Consider the following 22514-nt stretch of genomic DNA (forward strand, 5'->3'; position numbering starts at 1 on the left):
TGCAGTCCAGGCGAACAGTTCAAGAAAAACCTATCACAAAAAAAGGACTGGTGGAGTGGCTTAAGGTGTCGGCCTTGAGTTCAAGCCCCAGTATGGCAAAATAATAATAATAATCAGAGCAAAATGGACTGGAGGCATGGCTCAAGCAGTAGAGAGTGTCTGCTCTGCAAATGTGAAGCTCTGAGTTCAAACCCCAAGCCTGCCAAAGGGAAAAAAAAAAAAAAAAAAAACGAGTAGAATTGTCACAAAAGTAAGAGCTGAGCTTCCCAAGGTGACTACTAAGAACAAAAGTTTTGGGGATGGATAGGTGTTTGCTATATTTTTTAACTGCCGAATTGCTTGTCGTAATTCCTTAAATACACCCCCTTGTAAATGTGGCTACTTAAAAACAAAACAAAACCCTCAACATATGAAAATTCAAGATTACCAAACAAAAAAATGAGGACCAGAATATTGTCCTGGGTGTTCTCTATCTGCCACCTCCACTTTCAGGCCCCTTCTCACTGCTCCCCTGTCTTGCGGCTGCTGTGGTCAGTAGGCTGGCTCCCAGGCCTTCCAGTGGAGCCCCCAGCGGAACAGAGAGGTCAGGGTATTTCTCCCTCTTAACAGAGCAGACAGTGCTAGCAGATGCTGTGGTCCTTCTGGCTTCAGCCTTGCTAGTGGCCCCACCTCTCCCTCCCACTCACTCTGGACTCCAGGAGCACCATTCCTTGCCCATACCCCTTCAGGCCCAGAGGTGGCACAAGTTTTCCCCTGTCATTGACATTCTCACCATCCCTTCCTAGCTCCTTTGCCCCTGCTCACCACTCCATAAATAGTTCCTTTATTAAAGTTCCTTTGGTTGAATTAATCTTCAAGTAGAACTTGAATAACAGATACAGAAATGAGTGTGAGTTTATGAAAACTGTCACTGCCATTTGTAAGCTCACAGTGCATTTCAAATAAGTCTATGTTCTAACAGTCTCCTTAGCCACTCCACTGCCCATACACAGTCACACTGTCTGTCACAGTGAGGAATATCTTAAGGTCATGGTCCTTGCTACCATCCTTCCTGGAACTGTGAGGGAGGATTCTGAAGAGCCCAGCCTGACTCCATCCCAATCTCTGGTGCTGCTGTCACCCCCAAATGCAGGAAATGAGGCCTCAGAAGGTAAGGCTTTTCAAGTCTGAGGCGCTGCAGGACCTTGAGAGGTAATTTAGACCAGCCCCACCAGAGACAGAGAAGGCAGGCAAAGCAATGATGCAGAAAGACACTAAGGGGGAACCGAGGGGAGATAAGGTAATAAGAGTGGCAAGGTGGGGAGCAGGCAAAGGGAGGCTAGCTAGGATTGAATCCTCTACATGCCACACCAGCCCTTTGTGCCTCCCTCCATGCAGCTTCTTCTGTAATAATGGTCACTGAAGGTTCTGTGGCCACTGCCTCCAGCCTGGGCCTGATGTAAGAAGAGAGTGGCTGAGAAGTTTCTTGAGTGTGAATTGGCAGTCTCTGTGTTCCTTCCCCATTCTACCCATCATCCCTGGCTGTCCCAACCAATGAAATATCATCTGGAGAACTCAGAATCCATCAGAAGCTTCATCATCCCTGGTAGATGTGTTCCTCTGGTGTATTTGTTCCGAGGGTCCAAAGCGTCCTGGATCTTCTCATCCATCACATCTTCTGGTCTACAGAAGTCACCAGTGGAGGATCCCAATATCAATGGGATTGGACAGTGTCTATGCAAATGGCACTCATTTATTGAATGAGTGGACACTGGGATCCACCACTAGCCTATATCAGCCCTTTCTCAAGTTAAAAATGTTTAATTATTATTGGGCAACCTGGAATAGTTCTTCCCAGGGGATAGTTCCAGAATCCTGATGGGCGTCCTCCCCAACTGCATATACAAGTGCATCCCCACTGTCACCCACTCATCCCACCCTCCAGACACCAGGATCATGCATCTCAGGCAGCATGCAATACACACACACACACACACACACACACACACACACACACACACCATCAGCTTCAGAGTTAATGGAAGAGCAGGAATTGGGCTTTAAGTTGTGAATGAGTGAAAGGAGCACACTTGACTGGTGAGGCCAGAAGGGAGCTGTGCAGGTATGTGTGACAGCAGGCATGTGCACGCTTTTGAGTGTACCTAGGGGTTGCTTTAGAAGAAAGGTGCATCCACCTTGCTAGGATTCATACCCAGGCTTGGCTCTCCACAAAAAAAGTGTATGGCTCTGACATGAATGCCGCACACTTAGACATAGTACACACACATGCACGCACACATACACAGCCTCATAATGAGGATACCTACTCCAAATATTCAGAATGCTCCAGAACAACTTTTGGTGTGCCAACATAATACCAACAAATAAGTGGAAAATTCCACACCAAAAAACATACCAATTTTGCTTCATACACAAAATTATTTAAAATATTGTACAAAATTGAGAGCAAGATGAATAATAGAGAGTAATAATGAGGGTGAATTTGATCAAAGCATTTTTATACATGTATGGACATATTATAAGGAAACCTCTTTGTACAATTAATACACACTATTAAAAATAACTGAATTTTTTTTAACGGTACAAAATTATCATCAGGGTATAAGTATAAGGTATAAATGATATACAAATGAATGTCATGTTTAGATTTGGGTCCTGTCCCCAAGATATATATACACAAGTACTCCAAATCCCCCCCAAAAAAATGCAAAATCCAAAACCCTTCTGGTTCCAAGCATTTCAAATAAGGACTCAACCTGTACATAGGTCAAATACCTCAACAGGTATCCTATGGCTACTATCCCCTCTTACGAATTAGGAAACTGAGGCTCAAAGAGGTTGAGCACCCTGTCCAATTCACAAAAATAGCAGTAGGTTGGTCATCCAAGGAAAAGCAGCAGGAGATCAGGACCTCCCAATCTATCTCTTTCCAAAACCCAGAGCCAACCTTGACTTCCAACACCCTCAGGAACACAGGCTCTGCTAGCTGAAATAGGAATGGATAAAGCTGGGGAATGAATGTCTGAAATCTGGGAAGGTGGAGCTCACACTGGGCAGGGGATCCCACTGTTCCATGCAGAAACCCACTGACAAGCTAGTATTTGAGCAAGTGGGATGAGGTAGGGGCTGTTGTCTCTGGTCTGAGCAAAGCAGACAGATACAGAACCACCTCTAGTAGCAGAAAGGCAGCAGCTCTGGGGAATGGTAAAGGGGACAAGCTTGGTCCACTTATTTTGATACAGGACAACAGCCTCTGCCAACAGTGAGCAACACTAGGAGCCAGTTCATAGAAGGTCCTCCTGCCAACACCCCATGAGTAGTCTGCAGAGCAGAAAATCAAAAGAGGACTTTGGTCAGAAGAGATTTTTCATAATGGTTACCCTAAAATGAGCTATACAGAACATTCTCATAATGATATCTAATAAAAGTTCAGCATCCTTATTTTGAACAAGAGACTGAGGCCCAGACAGTATAGGCAACTTGAGGCCACTAAGCAAACTTGCTGCCAAGTCAAGAGTAGAAGGCAGGACGTGACTCACAGGAGGGCCCTTTCTGCCACTCTAATAGGACTTTTTCCATTCATATCTGCATCCCTGTACCCATTTACAACCATTTCTAAAACTTGAATTCATATCTGAGGACACAGATTTAGTGGGTGTGTCCTGGGGGATGGCACACCAGCAGGCCAAGTGTCCCTCTCCCTGACCTGTTTTTGGTGCTGGGAATGGAACCCAGGTTCTCATTCATGCTAGGCAAGCATTCTACACTGAGCTACAGCTCAGGCCCCTAGACTCTTGATTTCTCAGCAGCAGTGCAGCCAGTCTCACCATGAGAATCAAGAAGCAAAGTATTCAGAGGTCATGCCTTAAAGTCACTAATGAAACTAGCAACACCAACAGGTGGATCCAGTCTGAACAGTCAGGGCTGGGTATACAGTGTCCCCTGGCTTCATCCCCCTTCAACATGGAATGCAAAGACACAAGACATCAGGGTTAATAAACAGCTTTATTTGCCTTGTACAACATCAATTTTCTTACATTCTCAATTAATTTGCCATTAAAGTGCCAGAAATTTTCTTAATCATAATAACATTTGTTAAAAGAATCAGAACTATTATCAGGAACATGACAATCATTAATAAAACAGTTCCCTTACAAAACACAAAATGGAAGCCCCGTGTGTTGACCTGGTGGATTGGACAATTTGCAAACAGATTCTACTTCCCTCTTACCCTGAGCACCAAACTGGCTGGGACCACCACCCCTGGGGATAAAGCTATGCAAAGAGCTCAAAAACACCCACACTCTGGCTGCCATCTCCCTCTGCCAGGTCTGGGTGTTGCTGTTTGAATAGATCCAATCTGAGGAGCTATGAAGATCTGGCCCATCTTCTGCCTTTTACCCAACCCTTCTTTACTAACAAAAGCCCCATAAGTCATTACAATGAAAAAGTGAGTTTCCATTACCCCAACACTAACCATGTTCAGTAAAAATGAGGATAATAAACACAAAAGCTTGCTTAGTAAACAGGAGCTCTCAGCGTTCAATGCAAAAAAAAAAAAAAACCTGAAATCTTAAGGCAAATACTGTTGACTTTGTATAATGGACTGGATGAACTTGGAACTCTTTAGCTACTTGCAGAGTTCCAGTAGCCTGGAGGCAGTTGATTTTTCAGCACTTGCCACCAGCAGAGGCAAGATCTTTGCATTATTGCTGAGGCCATAGGGGTGTTTCTCTTTGGAGTTTATATACAAACACACCCAAGGCTGATGTAGTTTTATATATATATATATGTACACACATACAAAGGCCCGCTACTCTTTCTTTGTGGAAACTGCCAGTTCTACTTCAGGAAGCTGGATACCAACCTTAGTCCCACTGTCATTGCTAGAGGAAGAGGACAGTCGGGACTTCTTAGAGGCCAAGGATACTCCACTCCCCTGTAATTTGCCTGCTTCATCATCGCTCCCAGTTACCTCATAATGACCTTTGCTCTTTGACCCCAATCCACCAAAGGTACCAAATTTCAGCTTCCCATGTTTCCCTTTGACTTTACCACCTTCCAGTGACAATTCTCCACCTTCATACTCTAAAGTCCCTGTCGGGGTGGAAGGTGCAGAGAACTCCCTCTCGTCACTGAAAGAATTGGAGCGGTGCCTTGGCTTTTTACTTTTAAACAGGGAGAATTTGCCTTTAGGTGAAGATGTTTCAGCTTCTGCTTCTCCTTCCAAAGAGCCCAGGCTGGCCTTTGAGCTTTTCAGGTCACCTTTGGACCCAGAAATAGAAGCTTCTGGTGATCCAGTGACACCACCTTTCCCTTTAGGTTTGGAAAAATTAAACTTGGGCATTTTGATTTTGGACTTTTTAAGTTTTACTTCTGATTCTTCCCACTCTCCTTCTCCAGCACCAGCCTGCACATTGGCCTCCACTTTAGGAAAGTTGACATCCACCCCCACTTCTCTGACAACCAGCTCACGGCTAGAGAATGTAAATTTGGGGATCTTCATCTTAGGGAATGTTACTTTTCCAGATCCACTTTCCAAGTGACCATGAGGCCCAGACGCACTCAGCCCAGGACCCTGGAGTCCAATCTGACCTCCTTTCACACCTCCTTCTACCTTTGGTCCTGAGAAATGAAGGCCCCCAGCAAACCTAGATGCTTCCAAGTTGAGAGCAGAGGAGACTTGGGGTCCCTTCCACTCAACTCCAGAGCCTTTAACACTCATATGCCCTTCACCCAGGCTGATATCCGGGGCACTGACACCCCCTGAAACATCCACACTTCCTTTGATTTTTGGGCCCTTCAAGTTCACACCAAAATCTGACTCAGGAGATGCCATATTAAAGGAAGGCCCTTTTACACTGATATCAGGAACAGCCCCATGGAAACCCGGTCCTGAACCTTTCAGATCACCTTTAATTTCTGGACCAGAAATCTGCCCAGTTGGGAGCTTCACATTCATACCTGGCAGGTCCACATCATATCCAGAGGACTTAATTCTGGGCATTTGGAGGCTTCCGTCTAGGCCTTGAACGCTGATGCCTGGAAGATCTCCAACCGTGGGGCCCTTCATCTCACCAGTGGCCCCAAGGCTTCCTTTCACTTTTGGTCCTTCCAAGTTAAAGTCCATGCCTGATGCTGAGATCTGAGACCCTTTCAGGTTCATGCCCATACCTGGCCCCTTTAGATCGCCACCAATTTGTGGCCCCTTGATGTTAATATCCAAGTCAGATCCTGGAGTGGATATGTCAAACTTGGGGAGCTTCATTTGGGGAAGTTTAATACCACCTTCAGATGCCTCCAAGCTTAGATCAGGAGCACCTACAGATAATTGAGGGCACTTTATGTCACCAGACATAGCAAGGTCTCCCTGTATGCTTGGTCCCTTCAGTGTCACATCTGGTGCTCCAACATTAAATGTTGTGGCATCAATCCCTGGCACTTTCACACCATCTCCCCCTATTTGTATCTTTCCACCAACACCTCCGACGTCAAGCCCTGGGGCATGCATCTTCATGCTGGGAACTGACGCATCCAGGTTTCCCTTCAAACTTGGTCCTTTCAAGTTCACATCAAGGTCAGGCCCAGAGACTTTTGGGATAGAGAGGTTCACTGAAGGCAAGTCTATTCCTGGCCCCTTTAGAGAGACATCAGGCCCTTCAAGATTAACATCTGGTGTACTAAAGCCTCCTTCAAGAGAGGGCAGCTGAGCATGGACCTCAGCTCCCCCACCCTCCATTTTCACACCAGGGACACTGATTTTGGGCATTGAAAACTTGGGGAACTTGATTTTGGCTTCTGGACCGTGCAGATCTATATCTGATCCTTCTAGTCCTACACTGGGGACATCACCCTTTATCTTTGGTCCTTTCAAGTTAACATTCACATCGGGTATGGAGACTTGAGGGCCAGAAATGCCAAAAGATGGTGTTTTGACTTTAGCATCTGGGCCTTCAATGTTGATGTCAGGTGTGTCCAAATTTGCCTGCACTCTGGGGCCTTTCAAGTTGCCCTCTATTTTTGACCCTGAGATATCCACACCTGGCACCTTCAACCTGGGAGCCTTCACCTTGATGTCAGAACCTTCCACATTAATCCCCGGTGCAGGAATGTCCAAATGAGGTGCCTGGATTTCACCCTCCATCTTGGGGCTAGGAAGGGAAGCTTCAGCCTTAAACTTAGGTGACTTAATGTCAAACTCTACATCTGGGAAGTACATTTTTCCAAACATAGTTTTCTTCGTTTTGGGAGATTTCACGTCAGCTTTGAGTGTGGCATCCGGCCCTGTAATATTGATGTCTGTATCAGGAGCCTTAAGACTGGCATCAATCTCGCCCCCGGGAACATTCAAGTCAAATCCCTGTTTCTTGGCTTTAACTTTAGGACCGCTCATGTGAATTTTGGGCATTTTAAACTTACTTTTCTTGCCCTTGCCACCAACACTTATTTCAGGAGCTTCAACATTCAGATCTGCTTCAGGAACAGTCACATCTAGTGATGGTGACTTGATGTCAGCTTTAGGGCTTTTTGCCCCAAATCCAAACTTTGGTTTCTTAAACTTGGGAATTTTAACATCTGGCCCCTCAATATTAATATCTGGGCTCTCCATTTGTACATCTAAGGTTGGAGCTTCTAAATCAACTTTGGGCCCTTTGAGATCAACTTCACCACCTTCTAACTTGGGACCAGAAACTCCAATTTTTGGTGTCTTGACATGCAAATCAATATTAGGAGCAGTTACTTTAGGAGCAGTTATATCTAGTGATGGCATCTTCAAATCAGGGCCACTGAGTTTGGCATCAGGGCCTTTGAAATCCAGACCTGGACCTTTAAGGTCTACTTCTGGACCTTTCAAACTACCTTCAATCTTAGGAACAGACACATCAAAGTCTCCTTTTAATTTAGGTCCTTTTAAATCCAAGTCAACATCAGGCATGGAGATCTTAGGAGCCTTGATATTTATCTCAGGCATCTTGAACTTGGGGCCCTTCAGCTTAGCATCTGGACCTTCAATATTCACATCTGGAACATCAAGGTCCACCTTTGGTCCAGAGACGTCAATATCAGCCTTGGGAAGGTTCACATCCACTTCTGGGCCCTCTCCTTTGAAGCCAGGCATGCTGAACTTGGGCATTTTCACCTTGGGCATCTTCAGGTGCCAGTCTGGACCATGAACATCCACATCTGGGGCACCAATGTCCACTTTAGGACCTTTGATGTCAACTTCAGGGCCTTTGAGGTCTCCTTCCAATTTTGGCAAAGAAACATCCACATCACCCTTGACCTTTGGACCCTTCAGATTCAGATCAACCTCAGGCATGGAGATCTTGGGTGCCTTGAGATGCAGGTCAGGCACTTTAAACTTGGGGCCCTTCAGTTTCCCTTCTGGGCCATGAATGTCAATGTCAGGAGTGTCTATGTCCACCTTGGGTCCTGAGATATCAATGTCAGCCTTGGGCAGGTTCACATCCACATCTGGGCCCTCTCCTTTGAAGCCAGGCATGCTGAACTTGGGCATTTTCACCTTGGGCATCTTCAAGTGCCAGTCTGGACCATGAACGTCCACGTCTGGGGCATTTATGTCCACTTTAGGGCCTTTGATGTCAACTTCAGGGCCCTTTAGTTCACCTTCCAGTTTAGGCAAAGAAACATCTACATCACCCTTCACTTTAGGACCTTTCAGGTTAAAGTCAACATCAGGCATGGAGATCTTGGGGGCTTTGATGTTCATCTCAGGCATCTTGAACTTGGGGCCCTTCAGCTTAGCATCTGGACCTTCAATATTCACATCGGGAACGTCAATGTCCACTTTGGGTCCTGAGACATCAATATCAGCCTTGGGCAGATTCACATCCACTTCTGGACCCTCTCCTTTGAATCCTGGCATGCTGAACTTGGGCATTTTCACCTTGGGCATCTTCAGGTGCCAGTCTGGACCATGAACATCCACATCTGGGGCACCAATGTCCACTTTAGGACCTTTGATGTCAACTTCAGGGCCTTTGAGGTCTCCTTCCAATTTTGGCAAAGAAACATCTACATCACCCTTGACCTTTGGGCCCTTCAGATTCAGATCAACCTCAGGCATGGAGATCTTGGGTGCCTTGAGATGCAGGTCAGGCACTTTAAACTTGGGGCCCTTCAGCTTCCCTTCTGGGCCATGAATGTCAATGTCAGGAGTGTCTATGTCCAGCTTAGGGCCTTTCACATCCACTTTGGGGCCTTTAAGATCCCCTTCTGGTTTAGGAATGGAAATGTCCAAATCTCCCTTTATCTTAGGTCCTTTCAAGTTCAAATCAATGTCACTCATGGAGATTTGAGGAGTTTTTAAATGGACATCAGGCATTTTAAATTTGGGACCTTTGATTTTCCCTTCAGGACCTTCAATGTGCATGTCTGGTCCTTGCAGACCACCTTCCACATTAGGTAGTGAAAGGTCCACATCTCCCTTTACCTTTGGCCCTTTGAGATTTAAGTCAAAGTCAGGCATGGAAATCTTGGGGGTTTTGATGTGCATCTCTGGCATTTTAAATTTGGGGCCCTTTATTTTTCCTTCTGGACCTTCAATATTGACATCAGGAGTGTCAATGTCCACCTTGGGGCCCTTGATATCAACACCACAAGCCTTTAGGTCACCTTCCACATTAGGCAAGGAAACATCCACATCACCCTTCACTTTAGGACCTTTCAGGTTAAAGTCAACATCAGGCATGGAGATCTTGGGGGCTTTGATGTTCATCTCAGGCATCTTGAACTTGGGGCCCTTCAGCTTAGCATCTGGACCTTCAATATTCACATCGGGAACGTCAATGTCCACCTTGGGTCCTGAGATATCAATGTCAGCCTTGGGCAGGTTCACATCCACTTCGGGCCCCTCAGCTTTGAAGCCAGGCATGCTGAACTTGGGCATTTTTATCTTGGGCATCTTCAGATGCCAGTCTGGGCCATGAATGTCCACATCAGGGGCATCAATGCCCACTTTAGGACCTTTGATGTCCACATCTGGCACTTTCATTTCACCTTCTACTGCAGGCAAAGACACATCCACATCTCCCTTTACTTTTGGCCCCTTAAGATTCAAGTCCACATCAGGCATAGAGATCTTGGGAGCCTTGAAATGCATCTCAGGCATCTTAAACTTGGGACCCTTCAGCTTAGCATCTGGACCTTCAAGGCTCACATCAGGGGCTTCAATGTCCACCTTGGGCACTGACACGTCAACACTGGCCTTGGGCAGGTTCACATCCACATCTGGACCCTCTGCTTTGAAGCCAGGCATGCTGAACTTGGGCATTTTCACCTTGGGCATCTTCAGGTGCCAGTCTGGACCATGAATGTCCACGTCTGGGGCATCAATGTCCACTTTAGGACCTTTGATGTCAACTTCAGGGCCTTTGAGGTCTCCTTCCAATTTTGGCAAAGAAACATCCACATCACCCTTGACCTTTGGACCCTTCAGATTCAGATCAACCTCAGGCATGGAGATCTTGGGTGCCTTGAGATGCAGGTCAGGCACTTTAAACTTGGGGCCCTTCAGTTTCCCTTCTGGGCCATGAATGTCAATGTCAGGAGTGTCTATGTCCACTTTGGGTCCTGAGACATCAATGTCAGCCTTGGGAAGATTCACATCCACTTCTGGACCCTCTCCTTTGAATCCTGGCATGCTGAACTTGGGCATTTTCACCTTGGGCATCTTCAAGTGCCAGTCTGGACCATGAACGTCTACATTAGGAGCATCAATGTCCACTTTAGGGCCTTTGATGTCAACTTCAGGGCCCTTTAGGTCACCTTCCAGTTTAGGCAGAGAAACATCTACATCACCCTTCACTTTAGGACCTTTCAGGTTAAAGTCAACATCAGGCATGGAGACCTTGGGGGCTTTGATGTTCATCTCAGGCATCTTGAACTTGGGGCCCTTCAGCTTAGCGTCTGGACCTTCAATATTCACATCGGGAACGTCAATGTCCACCTTTGGTCCTGAGACATCAATGTCGGCCTTGGGCAAGTTCACATCTACTTCTGGGCCCTCTCCTTTGAAGCCAGGCATGCTGAACTTGGGCATTTTTATCTTGGGCATCTTCAGGTGCCAGTCTGGGCCATGCACATCCACATCAGGGGCATCAATGTCCACTTTGGGGCCTTTAATATCCACTTCAGGAACTTTAATCTCACCTTCCATTTTTGGCAGAGACACATCCATATCACCTTTCACTTTTGGGCCTTTCAGGTTAAGATCAATGTCAGGCATTGAGATCTTGGGAGTCTTGATGTTCATCTCAGGCATCTTGAACTTGGGGCCCTTCAGCTTCCCTTCTGGCCCTTCAAGGTTAACATCAGGGCCTTCAATGTCCACCTTAGGTCCTGAGACATCAATGTCAGCCTTGGGCAGGTTCACATCCACTTCAGGCCCCTCTGTTTTGAAGCCAGGCATGCTGAACTTGGGCATTTTCACCTTGGGCATCTTCAGGTGCCAGTCTGGGCCATGAACGTCCACATCAGGGACATCTATGTCCACTTTGGGTCCCTTTATGTCAACTTCAGGGCCCTTGAGGTCACCTTCCACCTTGGGCAGAGAAACATCCACATCGCCCTTGACCTTGGGCCCCTTCAGATGCAAATCAACATCAGGCATGGAGATCTTGGGAGCCTTTAGGTGCATCTCTGGCATCTTAAATTTGGGCCCCTTCAATTTACCCTCTGGGCCCTCAATGTTAATATCAGGAGTGTCAACATCAACTTTCGGGCCCTTAATGTCCACTTCAGGGCCCTTTAGATCACCTTCCACTTTTGGTAAAGACACATCCAAATCGCCCTTTATTTTGGGGCCCTTCAGATTTAGATCAAAGTCAGGCATGGAGATCTTGGGGGCTTTGATGTTCATTTCAGGCATCTTGAACTTGGGACCCTTCAGCTTAGCATCTGGACCTTCAATATTGACCTCTGGGGCATTAATATCTACATTGGGGCCAGAAATATCAATGTCAGCTTTGGGCAGAGTAACATCCACTTCAGGGCCCTCTCCTTTGAATCCAGGCATGCTGAAGTTGGGCATTTTCACCTTGGGCATCTTCAGGTGCCAGTCTGGACCATGAACGTCCACATCTGGAGCATTAATGTCCACTTTAGGGCCTTTGATATCAACATCTGGCCCTTTCAGATCCCCTTCAAACTTGGGAAGAGAAACATCTACATCACCCTTCATTTTGGGACCCTTCAGATTTAAGTCAATATCTGGCATGGAGATCTTAGGAGCTTTGATGTTCATGTCAGGAATCTTGAATTTGGGACCTTTTAAGCCTCCTTCTAGACCTTCCACATTGACTTCTGGGCCCTCAATATTCATATGGGGAGCTTCTATGTTGATGTCTCCTTTTGGTAAATCCACAGCCACATCAGGCCCTTCTGTTTTTAAGCCAGGCACACTGAACTTGGGCATTTTCATCTTGGGCATCTTCAGGTTCCAGTCTGGACCATGAACGTCCATATCAGGTGCATTCAGATGGACTTCTGGTGCTTTAATATCTACTTTGGGACTTTTAAAGTCCCCTTCTAAATTAGGACCTGCAACATCTAAGTCTCCTTTGACTTTTGGACCTTTCAAATTTAGCTCCACATCAGGCATAGAAACTTTGGGAGAGGAAATACTCAGGAAAGGCATTTTAAACTTGGATCCTTTCACTTTTCCTTGGACCTCAACTTCAGGAGCATTAATATCAACTTTTGGACCTGTTACATCAACATCTGGCTTTTTAACTTTGACATCCACATCAGGTGTCTGAACTTTGGAACCTGAAAAATTAAATTTGGGAAGCTTGAAACGAGATTTCTTTGATTTGCCTTCAATATTGACTTTAGGACCAGAAATGTCCACTTCTGGGCCCTTCACATCCAACTTGGGAGCATTAATGTCACCCTCCAGCTTGGGTCCAGAGATATCAACATCTCCCTTCAGCTTTGGCCCCTTCATATTCAAGTCAATTTCTGGCATGGAGATCTTGGGCATGTTTACATGCATGTCAGGCATCTTCAGTTTTGGAGCTTTTAATTTACCCTCTGGTCCATGAATGTCAATACCAGGAGCATCTAGTTCTACCTTTGGGCCCTTTATGTCAAGAGTAGGCCCTTTCAAATCACTTTCTACATTTGGAAGTGAAACATCCATGTCTCCTTTCATTTTAGGGCCTTTAAGATTAAGGTCCAAATCTGGCATCGATATTTTGGGGGCTTTGATGTTCATCTCAGGCATCTTGAACTTGGGGCCCTTCAGCTTAGCGTCTGGACCTTCAATATTCACATCGGGAACGTCAATGTCCACCTTTGGTCCTGAGACATCAATGTCGGCCTTGGGCAAGTTCACATCTACTTCTGGGCCCTCTCCTTTGAAGCCAGGCATGCTGAACTTGGGCATTTTTATCTTGGGCATCTTCAGGTGCCAGTCTGGGCCATGCACATCCACATCAGGGGCATCAATGTCCACTTTGGGGCCTTTAATATCCACTTCAGGAACTTTAATCTCACCTTCCATTTTTGGCAGAGACACATCCATATCACCTTTCACTTTTGGGCCTTTCAGGTTAAGATCAATGTCAGGCATTGAGATCTTGGGAGTCTTGATGTTCATCTCAGGCATCTTGAACTTGGGGCCCTTCAGCTTCCCTTCTGGCCCTTCAAGGTTAACATCAGGGCCTTCAATGTCCACCTTAGGTCCTGAGACATCAATGTCAGCCTTGGGCAGGTTCACATCCACTTCAGGCCCCTCTGTTTTGAAGCCAGGCATGCTGAACTTGGGCATTTTCACCTTGGGCATCTTCAGGTGCCAGTCTGGGCCATGAACGTCCACATCAGGGACATCTATGTCCATTTTGGGTCCCTTTATGTCAACTTCAGGGCCCTTGAGGTCACCTTCCACCTTGGGCAGAGAAACATCCACATCGCCCTTGACCTTGGGCCCCTTCAGATGCAAATCAACATCAGGCATGGAGATCTTGGGGGCTTTGATGTTCATCTCAGGCATCTTGAACTTGGGGCCCTTCAGCTTAGCATCTGGACCTTCAATATTCACATCTGGAACATCAAGGTCCACCTTTGGTCCTGAGACATCAATGTCAGCCTTGGGCAAGTTCACATCTACTTCTGGACCCTCTGCTTTGAAGCCAGGCATGCTGAACTTGGGCATTTTCACCTTGGGCATCTTCAGGTGCCAGTCTGGACCATGAACATCCACATCTGGGGCACCAATGTCCACTTTAGGACCTTTGATGTCAACTTCAGGGCCTTTGAGGTCTCCTTCCAATTTTGGCAAAGAAACATCCACATCACCCTTGACCTTTGGACCTTTCAGATTCAGATCAACCTCAGGCATGGAGATCTTGGGTGCCTTGAGATGCAGGTCAGGCACTTTAAACTTGGGGCCCTTCAGTTTCCCTTCTGGGCCATGAATGTCAATGTCAGGAGTGTCTATGTCCACCTTGGGTCCTGAGATATCAATGTCAGCCTTGGGCAGGTTCACATCCACATCTGGGCCCTCTCCTTTGAAGCCAGGCATGCTGAACTTGGGCATTTTCACCTTGGGCATCTTCAAGTGCCAGTCTGGACCATGAACATCTACATTAGGAGCATCAATGTCCACTTTGGGGCCTTTAATATCCACTTCAGGAACTTTAATCTCACCTTCCACTTTGGGCAGAGACACATCCACATCGCCCTTGACCCTGGGCCCCTTCAGATGCAAATCAACATCAGGCATGGAGATCTTGGGGGCTTTGATGTTCATCTCAGGCATCTTGAACTTAGGACCTTTCAACTTCCCTTCTGGTCCTTCAATATTAACATCAGGGCCTTCAATGTCCACATTGGGTCCTGAGACATCAATGTCAGCCTTGGGCAGGTTCACATCCACTTCAGGGCCTTCAGCTTTGAAGCCAGGCATGCTGAACTTTGGCATTTTCATCTTGGGCATCTTCAGGTGCCAGTCTGGGCCATGCACTTCAGGAGCACCTACATCTACTTTGGGTCCCTTGATGTTCACATCTGGTACTTTAATTTTACCTTCTATCTCAGGCATAGACACATCTGCATCTCCCTTGATTTTGGGCCCTTTCAGATTTAGGTCAACATCTGTCATAGAAATATTAGGGGCTTTGAAATGCACATCAGGCATCTTGAACTTAGGGCCTTTCAATTTGCCCTCTGGTCCTTCAATGTCAATATCTGGCCCACTGATGTCCACATGTGGCCCTTTGAGGTCTCCTTCCAATTTGGGAACATGTAAATCCACCTCTCCTTTTGTCTTGGGACTCCTCAAGTGTAAGTCAATGTCTGGCATGGAGATTTTTGGAGCTTTAAAGTGCATGTCCGGCATCTTGAACTTAGGACTTTTCCATTTGCCATCAGGGCCTTCTACAGATACTTCTGGCATGTCAGCATCCAATTTGGGGCCCTTGACATCCAATTCAGGACCTTTTATTTCTCCCTCAAGCTTTGGGGCAGAAGCATCAATGTCTCCTTTGATTTTAGGCCCCTTTAAGTTGAAATCCACATCAGGCATGGAGACCTTGGGGGCCTTGAAGTGCATGTCAGGCATCTTAAACTTGGGGCCCTTCAGCTTTGCATCAGGACATTCCAGATCAACATCAGGCACCTCCACATCCACACTGGGGCCTTTCAAATCTCCTTCCAATTTTGGCACAGACACGTCCACATCACCTTTGACTTTAGGGCCCTTCAAGTGTAAGTCCACATCAGGCATGGAGATCTTGGGGGTCTTGAAATGCATCTCAGGCATCTTAAACTTGGGGCCTTTCAGCTTCCCTTCTGGACATTCAAGGCTCACATCAGGGGCTTCGATGTCCACTTTGGGTCCTGACACGTCAATATCAGCCTTAGGCAGATTCACATCCACATCTGGGCCCTCTGCTTTGAAGCCAGGCATGCTGAACTTGGGCATTTTCATCTTGGGCATCTTCAAGTGCCAGTCTGGGCCATGAACGTCCACATCTGGGGCATTAATGTCAACTTTGGGTCCTTTGATGTCCACATCTGACACTTTCATTTCACCTTCTACCTTGGGCACAGTCACGTCCATATCCCCCTTGACTCTGGGGCCTTTCAAGTGTAAGTCCACATCAGGCATGGAGACCTTGGGGGCCCTGAAGTGCATCTCAGGCATCTTAAACTTGGGGCCCTTCAGCTTTGCATCAGGACATTCCAGATCAACATCAGGTACCTCCATATCCACACTGGGGCCTTTAATATCAACTTCCGGGCCTCTGAGATCACCTTCCATTTCTGGCATAGAAGCATCTATCTCTCCTTTCAGTTTGGGTCCCTTCAAATTCAAGTCCACATCTGGCATGGATATCTTGGGACCTTTGATATTCAATTTGGGCATCTTAAATTTGGGGCCTTTCAATTTTCCTTCTGGCCCCTCAATATCCAAATCAGGAGCATCAATGTCCACTTTGGGCCCTGAGACATCAATGTCAGCCTTAGGCAGGGTCACATCAACTTCAGGGCCCTCTGCTCTGAAGCCAGGCATGCTAAACTTGGGCATTTTCATCTTGGGCATCTTCAAGTGCCAGTCTGGACCTTGTACATCCACATCTGGAGCACTGATGTCAACCTTGGGTCCTTTGATGTCCACATCTGGCACTTTCATTTCACCTTCTACCTTGGGCACAGTCATGTCCATATCCCCCTTGACTCTGGGGCTTTTCAAGTGTAAGTCCACATCAGGCATGGAAACCTTGGGGGTCTTGAAGTGCATCTCAGGCATCTTAAACTTGGGGCCCTTCAACTTTCCTTCTGGACATTCCAGATCAACATCACCAACATCCACATTCATCTTAGGAGCTTTCACATCAACTTTGGGACCCTTCAAGTTTCCCTCCACTTTGGGAAGGGAAACATCTACATCAGTTTTCAATTTAGGAGCTTTTAGATTAAGCCCAACATCAGGCATAGAGATTTTATGTGTCTGAATATTCATGCTTGGCATCTTGAACTTGGGGCCCTTCAGTTTCCCCTCTGGAGCTTCAATGTTCACATCAGGACCATCGATGTCCACTTTGGGTCCTGAGACATCAATGCTGGACTTGGGAAGGTTCACATCCACTTCTGGCCCCTCTCCTTTGAAGCCAGGCATGCTGAACTTCGGCATTTTCATCTTGGGCATCTTCAGGTGCCAGTCAGGGCCTTGGACTTCCACATCTGGGGCATTAATGTCCACTTTAGGTCCTTTGATGTCAACAGAAGGAGCTTTTATATCTCCTTCTACGTTTGGAACTGTAACATCATAATCTCCTTTCACTTTAGGACCTTTCAAATGCAAACTAACATCTGGCATTGGTATCTTCTGAGGCTTTATATTCATTTCTGGCATCTTGAACTTGGGGCCCTTCAGCTTAGCATCTGGACCTTCAATATTCATATCTGGAACATCAATGTCCACCTTGGGTCCTGAGATATCAATGTCAGCCTTGGGCAGATTCACATCCACTTCTGGACCCTCTCCTTTGAATCCTGGCATGCTGAACTTGGGCATTTTCACCTTGGGCATCTTCAGGTGCCAGTCTGGGCCATGTACATCCACATCAGGAGCATCAATGTCCACTTTGGGTCCCTTTATGTCAACTTCAGGGGCCTTGAGGTCAGCTTCCACCTTTGGAAGAGAAACATCCACATCGCCCTTCACTTTGGGACCTTTCAGGTTAAAGTCAACATCAGGCATGGAGACCTTGGGGGCTTTGATGTTCATCTCAGGCATCTTGAACTTGGGGCCCTTCAGCTTAGCATCTGGACCTTCAATATTCACATCGGGAACGTCAATGTCCACCTTGGGTCCTGAGATATCAATGTCAGCCTTGGGCAGGTTCACATCCACTTCGGGCCCCTCAGCTTTGAAGCCAGGCATGCTGAACTTGGGCATTTTTATCTTGGGCATCTTCAGATGCCAGTCTGGGCCATGAATGTCCACATCAGGGGCATCAATGCCCACTTTAGGACCTTTGATGTCCACATCTGGCACTTTCATTTCACCTTCTACTGCAGGCAAAGACACATCCACATCTCCCTTTACTTTTGGCCCCTTAAGATTCAAGTCCACATCAGGCATAGAGATCTTGGGAGCCTTGAAATGCATCTCAGGCATCTTAAACTTGGGACCCTTCAGCTTAGCATCTGGACCTTCAAGGCTCACATCAGGGGCTTCAATGTCCACCTTGGGCACTGACACGTCAACACTGGCCTTGGGCAGGTTCACATCCACATCTGGGCCCTCTGCTTTGAAGCCAGGCATGCTGAACTTGGGCATTTTCATCTTGGGCATCTTCAGGTGCCAGTCTGGGCCATGAACGTCCACATCTGGGGCATTAATGTCAATTTTGGGTCCTTTGATGTCCACATCTGGCACTTTCATTTCACCTTCAACCTTGGGCACAGTCACGTCCATATCCCCCTTGACTCTGGGGCCTTTCAAGTGTAAGTCCACATCAGGCATGGAGACCTTGGGGGTCTTGAAGTGCATCTCAGGCATCTTAAACTTGGGGCCCTTCAGCTTTCCTTCTTGGCCCTCAAGGCTTACATCTGGGGCTTCAATGTCAACTTTGGGTCTTGACACATCAATGTCAATTTTGGGAAGGTTCAAATCCACATCTGGGCTCTCACCTTTGAGGCTGGGCATACTGAACTTGGGCATTTTCATCTTGGGCATTTTCAGGCTCCAGTCTGAACCTTGACCTTCTATATCTGGTGCTTTAATATCTACCTTAGGACCTTTGATATCCACATCTGGAACTTTCATCTCACCCTCTATTTTTGGTGCAGACATATCTAGATTTCCTTTCATTTTTGGTTCTTTAAGATCCAGATCAACATCTGGCAGAGACATTTTTGGAGCCCTGAAGTGCATCTCAGGCATCTTAAACTTGGGGCCTTTCAACTTCCCTTCTGGTCCTTCAAGGTTCAGATCTGGAGCACTAATATCTAGCTTTGGTGCAGAAATGTCCACATCAGCCTTGGGCAAGTTCACATCCATTTCTGGGCCCTCTCCTTTGAGACTAGGCATGCTGAATTTGGGCATTTTAATCTTTGGCATTTTCAAGTTCCAATCGGGACCATGAATGTCAACATCGGGAGCACTGACATCTATTTTTGGGCCTTTCAGGTCCCCTTCCAGCTTTGGCACTGTGACATCATATTCTCCCTTTGCCTTGGGACCTTTCATATGCAAATCCACATCAGGCATGGAGATCTTTGGGGCCTTGATATTCATCTCTGGCATCTTAAATTTGGAACCCTTCAATTTTCCTTCAGGTCCTTCAATATTCACATCTGGAACTTCAACATCCACCTTGGGGCCAGAGATGTCAATGTCGGCTTTAGGGAGGTTCACCTCCACTTCAGGTCCCTCTGCCTTGAATCCTGGCATGCTGAACTTGGGCATTTTCATTTTGGGCATCTTTAGGTTCCATTCTGGGCCATGAACGTCCACATCTGGAACATCAATGTCAACTCTGGCACTTTTAAGTTCAATGTCAGGAACTTTAATCTCACCTTCAACTCTTGGCACTGTAACATCATATTCTCCCTTTACACTGGGGCCTTTTAAATGTAAGTCCACATCTGGCATGGAGATCTTTGGAGCTTTCATATTCATTTCAGGCATTTTAAACTTAGGCCCTTTCAATTTCCCTTCTGGCCCCTCAATGTTGACATCTGGAGCACTAACCTCTACCTTGGGCCCAGAAATTTCCGCATCCACCTTGGGCAAGTTCACATCCACTTCTGGGCCCTCTGCTTTGAACCCGGGCACACTGAATTTGGGCATTTTCATCTTGGGCATCTTTAGGTGCCAGTCTGGGCCATGAACATCCACATCTGGGGCACCAATGTCCACTTTAGGGCCTTTCAGTTCTCCCTCAAGTTTTGGCACTGTTACATCATACTCTCCCTTCACTTTTGCACCTTTAACATGCAAATCTGCATCAGGTATGGAGGTTTTTGGTGTCTTGACACTCACTTGAGGCAGCTGAATATCAGGGCCTTTAAGTTTTCCCCCCAGCCCCTCCACTTCGACATTTGGAGCTTCTACGTTAATCTTTGGCCCTGAAATATTGATATCTTCTTTAGGTAGGGTCACATCTACATCTGGGCCTTCCCCTTTGACTCCTGGAGTGCTGAACTTGGGTACCTTCATCTTGGGCATTTTCAGGTTCCATTCTGGACCATGAATTTCCACATCTGGGGCACTGACATTCACTTTGGGGCCCTTGACATCAACTTCAGGGACTTTGACTTTCCCTTCTATGTTTGGGAGTGTAACATCTACACCCCCTTTCATTTTAGGCACAGCCACATTTAAATCTACGTCTGCCATAGAGATCCTACATGCTCCTGTTTTCCCAGAAGGACCACTGAGCTTGGGGCCTGTCAAGGTCCCCTCTAGGTTTGGTGTCTCTGTGTCCACTTTTGAGCCTTTAATTGCCACTTGTGGGCCTTTAATATCACCTTTCACCTCAGGAGAAGATACCTTAATATCTCCTTTCAGTTTAGGGAACCCAAGGCTCAGATCTACATCCTTCATGGAGATTTTAGGTTTCTGAATGATCATTTGAGGAGTCTTGACTTTAGCACCTGTCATCTTCCCTTCCAGCCCACCAGTAGTAATCTCAGGCAGGCTGACATTTCCAGAGACCCCAGGAAGAGTCACTTCACCTTTGGGCAGTGTCACATCAATGCCAGCTCCTTCTCCCTTTGAACCTGATGCAGAGAACTTAGGAACTTTCATCTCAGGCAAATTCAGCTTGCCTGCAGGCCCTTGAATATCAACATCAGGGGCTTGAACTTGCACACTGGGGCCAGTGATCCTGCCCTCGATTTGGGGAGCAGAGGCATCCATTCCTATGCCCCCCTGTGGCTTGGCACCTTTCAGGCCTAAGTCACCCTCAAGTGATGGCCCAGTGATTTGAGGGCCTTTCAGTTTCCCTTCAAGCCCCTCAACATTGGCAGAGGAGGCACTGACCTCCAGATGAGGGGCCTGGATATTCCCACTGATGGTCAAGTCTGGTTTGCTGCCTTTTTGGCCCACAGAGAATTCAGGTACAGAAACACTCAGCCCTGCCAGTGGTGCCTGACCCTCAGGCCCTGTCGAGACACCAAATTTCGGCATTTTCATGGTAGGAATTTTAATTTTCCCAATATCACAACTCTGGAGGGATGGGCCCTGCACCTCTACTGCCCCACCCCCAGGAGAAGATGAAATGTCTACTCCTGGAACTTGGACCCCTCCTTTGTCACCCAAGTCTAAGCCCTTTGCACTGACATTAACACCCGGGCTTCCCACCTTTATCCCAGGCATAGTGACCTGGAGTTTCGAGTGGCCAGCACCCTGAAGCTCTGGTCCTGAAGCAGAGATAGCTCCTGTAGAGCCTGTCGTTGGAGAGGCTGCCCCAGATGCCGAGGGCAGTCTGATCACTGTCTTCCCAGGTTGGGTCTCCACATCCATGGTGGAGATTTCAGTCACTTCATGCCTTGGAACCTTGATCATGAATTCAGGGCTGCTGATGTCACTGTCCTTGGCTCCTTCCCGGCTGGTCACATCCACAGTGTAGGCTGTGACCCTTCTGGTCACTGTGATGGTACGGCTCTGTGTCTCCCCAAGGTCCCCTTCTACTCCATCCTCTGACCTCAGCCGAGGCTTGATCTTTGTGGTGTAGATGCGTTGGTACGCCTCATCACCCCCGCTCTGCAGAAAGACACGCCCGGCAAAGGTTGCAGCACAGTCTGCCTTAGCTGGCAGATGCCCGGCCACAGCCCAGCTGACAACATGGTTGCCTGTTTCCCAAAGAAGCTGGGACCATAATAGAGGTCCAAGAATCCTCCTGGGGCAAAGCAGAAGGGACTGAAGAAAGGGGCTAACAAGCCACATCACAGGAGGAAATTGGAAATTATTTGGGGTAAATTTGTATAAGCAAAAGCCATAGGAGTGGTTGGGATGGATATAGAGACCTCAACTGTGTTTGGGAGGAGCGTATGCAATCCAGTAGACATTCAAACAAACCCATTGTAGGGACCTGCTCTGATCAGACCCTTTAGCCCTCCTAGGAAAGCACTTTGCTTTGCACTTTGGAAAGCATTTGTTGAGCCTAAGAGCTTGGCTGTACTTGGATTACACTTTCACTTTGAGGTCCTATCATCTGTTCAATAAATAAGACATCATCAGGAGCAGAAAAGCATCCCTACAGGCACTGCGCTGCTCCCCACTCCCCAATGATTCACAGTACAGTCTCTGGCCTCTGTAAGGAGAAAAATGGTGTCTGTGAGGCAGAGTAAAATCATTTCAGACTCTTGCAGGCTGGGAGTGTGGCTCAAGTAATAGAATGCCTGCCTAGCAAACACAAGGCTCTGAATCCAAACCCCAGTACAACCAAAAAAAAAAAAAAATGACTCTTGCAAAGCAGTTGATCTTTCTCCTGGCATCCAGGCCCACAGTACATGAGTTGGTTCCCAAACCATGG

The 22514-nt window shown here is 47.0% G+C and overlaps 1 protein-coding gene across 5 annotated transcripts in view; it reads right to left on the minus strand.

Moving 5' to 3' along the window:
- Ahnak (AHNAK nucleoprotein) overlaps positions 1–22514 on the minus strand; it is a 94085-nt gene that overhangs the window by 60062 nt on the left and 11509 nt on the right. For 4 of the 5 annotated variants that reach the window (XM_020153973.2, XM_074047181.1, XM_074047194.1 and 1 more), the window contains exon 5: positions 3987–21742. The exons of the other annotated variant lie outside the window; for it this stretch is intronic. In XM_020153973.2, the coding sequence (XP_020009562.2) occupies positions 4814–21742 (16929 nt within the window). In that variant the 3' untranslated portion in view covers positions 3987–4813. Of the gene's footprint in view, positions 1–3986; positions 21743–22514 lie in introns of those variants that run through there. 5 annotated transcript variants of the gene reach the window in all.

The sequence above is a fragment of the Castor canadensis genome, chromosome 1, assembly GCF_047511655.1.
Source record: "Castor canadensis chromosome 1, mCasCan1.hap1v2, whole genome shotgun sequence".
Taxonomy (NCBI): domain Eukaryota; kingdom Metazoa; phylum Chordata; class Mammalia; order Rodentia; family Castoridae; genus Castor; species Castor canadensis.